This window comes from Lampetra planeri, unplaced genomic scaffold, assembly GCF_965212315.1.
Source record: "Lampetra planeri unplaced genomic scaffold, kcLamPlan1.2.h2 scaffold_784, whole genome shotgun sequence".
NCBI lineage: Eukaryota > Metazoa > Chordata > Hyperoartia > Petromyzontiformes > Petromyzontidae > Lampetra > Lampetra planeri.
In genome coordinates, this window is record NW_027615606.1 from 23,247 (window position 1) to 32,220 (window position 8,974).

An 8,974-nucleotide genomic window follows, 5' to 3' on the forward strand; every position below is an offset into this window, starting at 1 on the left:
TATAATTATTTATTGAGGTGTTCCACATTTTACCTCTTCGTTAATTAAATTTAAAAAATGATATTAAAATGTTTCTTTCTGATCCATGTCGTTCTTACTCAGAGTGAGAGCTTTTCACGACTTCTACTCACGCAATCTTCGTGACGTCTTCACTCTCTGACGTAAGACGCCGCACAGACGTCACCAGCTTGCCGATTGACTGCCCTCACGGTGCTTCGGAATTATCCGGTGAAGAACCGACCAGAAGTTGTGCCTCCGTGCCGTTGAAGGCGACCGACAGACATGAACAGCGTCGGGGAGGCCTGCACCGACCTGAAGCGGGAGTACGACCAGTGCTTCAACCGCTGGTTCGCGGAGAAGTTCCTGAAGGGGGACCGCAGCGGGGACCCGTGCACCGAGAGCTTCCGGACGTACCAGCGCTGCGTGCAGAAGGCCATCAAGGACAAGGACATTCCAGTGGACGGTGTGGACTTCATGGGCCCCAACAAGGACAAGCCCGACACTTGATGGAAATTACCGGAACACCGACAATCGTGTCTAAAGACCGGGGTCGAATCCATGCCACTGCGCATGCGCAGAGATTGCAGCAGCGTGTTGACGTGCAGCCCCACAAATGACGTTTTGTTTGTTCGATTTGTGAGGAGATTATTGATTTCAAGACAGTTTCCCCTGCTTCCAATTGTCGGGAGCTTTTCCTTCCTCTTCTATCTTTTTTATTCCGGGAAGTTGTTGACTTTTTTTTTTTTTAAACAAATGCTAATAAAAATAACAAAAGTACTGCTGACTTTGTTTTTGACTTCCAATCCCTGCCAGGTCAAGGGTCAGTAAGAAACAGTTGCCTACAGAGATGACTCCACGTGGTTCTCGAGTACTTGCCAGTTTCCTTCTGGACCAAGTCGGTGCTCTCCTCAACGTTAGCTCTTTTACAAATATATATTTTTTTGGTTAAACCTCTCATACACACGCGTGTCACGTGTGCCGTGCTCCGCCCCATCTCTACGTTTGGGAGTGACAACCGCGTGGAGTCAGTCTTTCCACGAGTTAACATATATGTAGATAGATAAATAGATAGACAGGCGGCTATACTTTATTAATCTCAAGATGGGAAGTTACAGTGCAGCAGCAGCAGTATTACACACAGTGACAATAACAACAAAGAAATAAAAAGAACAACCTATGCATAACAAAACAGCAATATAACATGTAATACAAGAAAACATAACGTGCCTAGTAACGATGTAATGACCAGAGTTTTCAGATGTTACTGTACAGTGTGATGGCATGTGGCAGGAAAAAGGAAGGATTTCTTGTATCTGTTCCTACACAGCAGAGTTGTAGCAGCCTGTCTGTCTACTGTGTGATGGAGAGGGTCCTGATCGTTGTCCATGAAGAATGGTGAAATATTGCAGCTCTCTGCTCTCCTGGACAAGGCAGCCATCAAAGGAGGATGAGGAGACAGAAAGGTCAGTCAACTGAGTCATGTTCGTTTAGGGCTTTTTCCACTAATTTTATTGAGATAAGAGATGAGCTGTCCCTGATTTATTTTGTCATGAAGCTGTATTGGCAAAATATACCGTTATATATAAGTTATATCTCCGTTACAACGCTTGCAGTAATCTTGTATTTACGTTAATAGGCTATTATAAAAGCTTTGACAATGATAAATAAAAACCATATTAAAATGTGTATGCTAAACACAGCTCTGTAGTAGGGAATTGAAGTTAGGTCATGGCAAGTACAGTCTGGTGTAGTGAGTCGTAGCGTTGTATTGACCGGCCTTTGCACCTGACGTATTCTGCTGTTGCTGCTGTTGCCAATTTGGAATAATATGTTATTACTGTTAAATATTGAAATAAATATGACCTATTGAAATATGCCATAGCAAACATGTGCTTGTTGCTGTTTTTGTTTTTTTTTTCAAATATCACATCACACTGCAAAAATAAGGCAGCCAGTGGTTCCACACGTTGCACAGGGTGCCCCAATATTTCACTGAGCACCTGCCCCCCAAATGTTTTTGCACGCCACTGATTTCAAAACATGGCAACATGGTGTTGCAGTGGTTAGCACTCTTGCCCTCAGGGGTTCGATTCCTTTCTGTTTGCCCACTCTCCTGTGTCTGCTTGGGTTCTCGCCTGGTACTCCAACCTTCCTCCATAAGTATGCCATGTTAACCCTGGGATGACCTGAGTTATTCACACCAGCATAATTTGGAGAGCCCTAATTCTGTGACTATCTGTGTCTATTGCAGTATAAGAAAACATCGAACGAACCGTGAAAGCTGAGAAGTTGCACTTCACATCCAAGTTGCTGTCATTACAGTAATGACTTTCGCTTCCAGCAACAGTGTGAATGGGATTACCGCATTGACAGAAACATGGCTGTTACCAACTTTCAGGAACCCGATGGTCGTTTTCTCTTTTTAGGACACTCTCAGATTTTCTGCCATTTTCTGATCGGCTCCTGAAAACCGGAGCAAGTGGGAGATGAGGAGCGCACAAATGAATGAAACTTTCTTTTTTCCTGCAGATGTGTAAAAACAGCTACAACATCCTACAGTGGAGTAAAGAAAGTAAAAGGATCCAAAGACAAAGAACTCTGCCCTCCCCTTTCTGGAATAACAGGTTGTGGTTGTTTTTCAGTAATCACCGTCTTATCAGATAAGGTTGGAATGAAAAATGCACGCACACACACACCCTTTAAACCAAAGTGAGTAGTAACTGGCTATTAACTTGAACTATATATGACCACCCTCTGATGGTCGGGGATGTTGACTTCTGACCACTGACGGTCTTACGCTGACCTCTGCGCGCTGACGTTGACCCTCTGCTCTGAGGCATGTGGCGTCAGATCAGACGTCAGTTCTCTTCTTGTCTCTGTGCTCAAAACTCACACTCTACACAGTGCTATGTCCGTCAAACAGCGTGTGTGTGGTGATGTAAGAGCTTCCTGTCAACAGTGATCAGCGTTCAGGCTTTGAAGAACCGAAAGAAGACCTTTGAGGAACTCGGTTGTGTTTTTCTGCTCGCTGAGTTCACACTGACGACATGCCGACTCCGCCTGTGTTGGGCAGAGATCCATTTGAAAGTCAGCACCATAGCAACTGAATGAGACCAACACATGTCCTTCATTAAGTGAGTGCACAGATACATTCACGCTAGCATACTTTGGAGTACCGTAATTTAGTGACTATTTGCAACAGACTGTGTCAAAAAACGGTTCCTTTACCTGGTGGAGAAGAAGGAGCTAGAAGAAGGAAAAAAAGTCCTTTGGTTCCTGAAAGTTGAGAACAGCTATATTGCTGTCGTTACGGTAATCCCATTCCCACTTTTGCTGGAAGCTAGCAAGTCATTACCGTAATGACAGCAACTTGGGTGTGAAGTGCAAAGTCTTAGCTTTCAGGAACCGTTCTCTGCACAAATCTTCACATAATTACGGTACTGTGATGTATGCTAGCTATGCTTAATGTATCGGCAACGATACTGTCGGTCTTAAAGGGTTAATGAACGCTTGAGGTGAAAATAGGTAGAACACCCTACACGCCCTCTCACCTGCTTGAACTGCTTTGCGAGGTAAAGCAACCCTTTGTTCATGTCCTCCATGACGTCCTTTGGAAAACCCGTCCACTTCGTGATGAGAATGTCAGACACGTTGGCAAAACATCTGAGGGTGTTACGCGGGCACCTCTGCTGGACAGGGAGAACCATGATGCTGAAGACAAACTGGTGCAGAGCAGGAGATATGTCTTTTTCCTGAATATTCAACATTTTGGCTAAATTTTAGCTGTTCATCCTAGCTCCTTCTTCACACATGTAGCAGAGTTCAAGGGTTAAAACAGTTTTTTTTTTTCTGATGTCAACCTGAAACTGGCAGGAGGATACTGGGGAACCTCTTACCTTGTAGTCCCATCTCATTGGGGGGTGTACAGTTTGCTGTCTGAACAATTCTGTGCAGAAACAGGAAGTTAATAGTGTGAACAAACACGTAAATTACTTTAAAATCATTCTGACTTCAAACTTGTTTGTCTGAAAATAGAACGCACACATTGTTTTCATCTTGATGTAATTGCAGTTACCACTAGTGACCACAAGAGTTGCCACACAGAATGTAGCGCTGGGAAAATGAAGATGTGATGGATGCAGAAAGCGACTTCCCCGAGCATGGGAGAGAGGAATTGTAAGAATTAGACAACAGATGTTGTGGTACATGTGGGAACTGTGTTCAATATGATACAAATGCTTCAATTCTGCAATTGGCTGTGGCTGCTGGCACATCACGTATATTGGTACATCAGGTATCTTCTGGTACATCTGGCATCTGCCGGGTACATTCGATTTCTACTGGTACATCAGGTATCCATTGGTATACTCAACTGTCATCTTGGCTCCGCCTTCTTATAAATGTGGTAATTATGGAATTTCTGAGGTAGAGGCACATCAACAGAAGCTTGGGGTTTTGTTAAACAGTCGGTTTGAAACTCATACCGAGGTATGACATTCCGTGATGAGGAACTCCACACGTGTAACACTGTCCCAGCTGCATGGTTTGGTGAACAGTGGGCGGCATCAGTACATGTAGACAGCTGAAACACATTAAAACACTTGCCAAATTGGGCCTCCGTTTTAGCATGGCAATGGCATCAAAACTCTCATTAGATCATCCGATGTGACGTCCAACCGTGAAAAAGCAATAATGTAAGTGAGAAGCCAACAGCAACAAAATCCTCTGGTCCAACGAGATGCTCGTTAAATCCAACAACTGCTGAGAAAATCCAAATGGATCTCTGTGAGTAGGAGAAATCAGAAAAAGAAAAACAGATAATATGCAATTCTTGCTGAGTTGTGGTGATCTGCAGGAAAAATTAGTTCAATGCAGAATCTGGTAATCTGTGGGACGAAGAGACCAACAGTTGGACGTATGTACGAGGTTTGCCTGCTCTCTGCTTCATCTTTCTCCCTCTCTGTCGTCCTCATCTGCCCTTCCTGTTTCACCCTTCTCTTATCCATCCCCCTTTTATTTCTGAGGGAAGTTTCTTCACCTCCTATTCTCCCACGGCCTGATGTGTAGTCTTCCCAGCAGAAAGTTGCGGATCAAGGCATGAGTTAATATTATTCAGGGTTCACAACTTGCTTTTCAAGGGTTCAGGGTTCACAACTTGCAGTCATTAAAGAGAGGGAGGGTGGGTTTTAGCTTATAAAGTGTTTTTATTCGTGTTTTGTAACTTTCCGTTTTCCAATGTTCCACTTCAGTGACTCATACACACACACGTGTTTGTTTGTTGTCAATGGGAATGTTGTTACTGTGTTGTTTGTGGAATACCCATGACCTGTGACAGCTTCTAAATAACTGCATTGACAGCTGGAATCGGCTCCAGCCCACCCATGACCCGTAACTGGGGATAAGCCAGCGGAAGATGAATGAATGAATGAATGCACAACCATGTCTTTAAGTTATGTTCTGCCATTGAAATTATTATATTTTCACGCTGTGGGATACTTCTGTTCTTTGTCGGAGACCAGTGGTTGGGGTTTTAAACACATCTTTGTCAGAGTCACACAGTGTATATTCCCATCACACCACAGGATCATTTAGCCAGATAAGTGCTTTGGCAGATTCTGGATCAAAAAATTTGCAGCTGATAAATATCTCACCACAAGTATGTCCTGTTATGGCACTTTGTCTTTTACTGATTAACATTCTTTAGATAACACCAGGGACCTGGAGTTTGATTCTGCTGAAAGGAGAAAAACAGGTCTGTTCTGCTCATTATGAAAAGTTCCCCAGCTTAAATCTGTTTGTCTTTTTGTGTGGTCCCCAAAAACAAGCCTGAGGACTGGATCACCCCCTGGTGGCTGCTGTCAGTACAGGACATTATCACTGAGGGACGGATTAAAACTCCATTCTCAAAGTGGTAGTTTGGAGTTTGTCAGTTTTGTTATTATTTTGTGGTGTGCAGTAACCCGCCTTTTATCTAAAACAACTCGCTCCATCAAAGAATCTCTGAAATTTACACAGAAATCAGTACTTTGTGGCAGATTCATCACATCACATCTAGAAATGTCTATGTCAGGTGGGCAAACATGTCCAAATGTTTTTTTACTTCCTGTAAACATGAGTACACAATTTGCAATTGCATTAGATTCAGTATCTTCAATTCTAGATGTTTCCCTAACCAACCAGCTTCCCAACGGACTGCCCACAAACAGTGAAGTTTGGGGCCCCTCACATCGTCCATCCTGTCACTAAGCACGGACTCCCCACATGGCTGCGTGCTCAGCCCCTTCCTGTATGCGCTATAGACGTGACTGCATCACTCAAACATCATCATGAAATACGCAGATGGACACTGCAGTGGTGGGCCCTCATATGCGCCCTCCTCTGGTGTTGTGTGGTATTAAGCCAAATACCTAACAATTCCTGGGAGTTGGACTATGATCAGCTATTAATTTTGCCACCTGCCGGTAGGTGATTGTCGAAAAGTGTGGCAGTGCAAGATGGACTACATGGACTCATCCATGGCATCGGGATCCATAATGTTCATGAGTGGCTTTGTCGTGTTGAACGGAATTTGAGGAATCCATCATTTTTGTGAAGGGCTTTGTTATGTTGAGCAGAAGTTGAGCTGTGTAACTTCAGAGCCTGACATGGCAACTATGGTCATCATAGTCTTTAAAATGTTCTTTTTGGACTTCACAGAACAGGGGTGGGGAACCTTTTTCATATCAAGGGCCAAATCATTTTTTATAAAGTACTCCGAGGGCCATACTATTATATATACTACACATACTGCTATGAACACATACCGTGCTAGGGGTGTCACGATAATAGATTTACTTGGTATGATTATTGTCAGAGAAATAATCACGATTTTATGATTATCGCAATCATTATGCATTTATTAATTTCACAATGCTACCAATGTGTAAAATCACATTAATGCTCATTATAGTTCTTTAAGTTTCTTTTTATTGATGTATTTTGATGCAACATAACAAAAATACAATATAAAATGCCAATAATCCCATTGGAATTTAACAAAAATTATCTCTGCTCTGTAAACAATTAACATCCATAAGAGGATTTCTCCATCACAATTAATTAAATGTGGTGTTTAAATGATAATTGTGACATCCCCTATACAGTACCCTAGGGATGTAAAAAAAAAGTTCAACTTGTTTGTCTTTGGAAGACGAAAAAAATATCCATAACCACTGTGTTACTGAATGTGCACACAGACTCTCATGATGTATGATACAGTGGCAGACAACTAAATCACTTGGATCCAGTCTCAGACGGCTCATTTCTTTTTTGACTAATGTTGTCAACCCTTTCTGCGCGCCAACCATCGTGGGTGTTCCATCGGTGGTGATGCAACTTCTTAAGAGGCAGTTCAAAATTATTACCTGATAATCTGTGTTGGAAATGTGGTACACAAGCAGGACTTTCTACATGTTCTATGGGAATGTAGTCTGATACAACCATTTTGGGTAAAAGTATTAGAACATCTAGGGAAGGCTCTGGAGATAGAGATCCCAGTCACTCCAAGACTGTGCTTACTGGGCGACCAATCACAAGTAATGGGAGTGTCAAAACAATATTTGGCAGTCATAAAGGTCGGGACGGTTACGGCAGCCCGGATTATCCTCAGGGTATGGAAGAGTACATCCCCACCGGACTATAAAGGGTGGATTGAAAAAATGGCAGAAATTGCATCGTATGAACGGATGTTGGCGAGAGTCAGTGACAGTGAGGACGAGAGAGGGCTATGGGAACGTCTTTTTTTTACCACAAGCTCATAGGAACAACTGGGAAAGAATTGAGACAATTGTATAGCTGTGACTGAATAATATAATAGTGTGTGTGAATTACTCTGTATTGGCATATATATGTAGGTACCATATACCAGGGAACCACTGTAACCCCACCCAACAGAACTGTCTCTAAGTGTGAAATAATAAAAAACATGTTTCAAAAAAAAGAGGCAGTTCAAAATTGTTCCTGGCTACAGCAACTTGTTTGAACAAAGCCTCACCTCTGGATGTGCCGTGCATGGCTTACAAGACAGCTACTCCTCAGGAAGCCATTTAGTCCCAGGTGAGCTGGTAAATTCCGTGATTAAAAGGCTCTAATTAACATCAGGACACCTAAAGGACAAAAGTGAACATGTCGGTCTTACTTGGAAGAAAATCTGTGGGCAATCAGACTACAAAATGCCTAACCCCATCCTCATAGTCACTTTGTACAGCTCACTTCATCAACCAGTAATATAGATGTGCAATATATACAAATAAACCCCAAGGTCTCCAAAGCAACTTATCACACGTCAGTCTCGTGTGTGGCTCTGAGTGTGTGTGAGTGCATCGTAACAATTTTCCTATTTTCACTTGAATTTTCATATTTCCTGCTCATTTTTTATACTGTTATCCTTAAATTTGTATTGATATGCTGCTCTTTTTTATTGCACTACGGGGAAGATGCCCATGTCAGTAATAGAGTAAATAAAGTACTTTTACTGAAGAAAACTGAATTATCAAATTTGGATTTAGTCAAGCTAGTTTTTGTTTATTTCTTGGTTAATAATAGTTACATCCTTTGTGAAAAACATGTTTACCTTCGATGATGAAAACTAAGCAGCATTTAAGTATTTTCATCACGTTGTTCAGAAAGAACTATGTTCATTTTTTCCAATGTGGATTGTGTGTGTACATTGGAGCAGCTCTGAGAAGGAAACCAGCAGGAGAACGACTGTTAAGTTCTTACTCAGAGAGCAAGTCTGAATGTCAAATAAAAACAAAGGCGAAAGTGCATCAGACATTTCAGCAGAATCAGCTGTTCGCCCATTGACAGCTGGGATCCGCTTCAACCTGTAACAAGCGGGAGATGACCAACAGTTCATTCAACAGGGGGCAAGGTTCAGGCAGCTGCTGTGGTGCATGGCACATTCATACTGGCGCTGTGATGATAAATAAAATAC

General features: G+C 42.4%; 1 protein-coding gene across 1 annotated transcript; it reads left to right on the forward strand.

The window, feature by feature from the left end:
* Positions 1–282: 282 nt before the first annotated feature.
* TRIAP1 (TP53 regulated inhibitor of apoptosis 1) lies at positions 283–507 on the forward strand. Its single transcript, XM_078624440.1, has one exon. It carries the CDS (start codon positions 283–285, stop codon positions 505–507), a length of 225 nt encoding a protein of 74 aa, XP_078480566.1.
* The last annotated feature ends 8,467 nt before the right edge of the window (positions 508–8,974 follow it).

Excerpts from the sequence above, each read along its gene's own strand:
- TRIAP1 (XM_078624440.1), top strand. The coding sequence starts at position 283 with ATGAACAGCGTCGGGGAGGCCTGCACCGACCTGAAGCGGGAGTACGAC.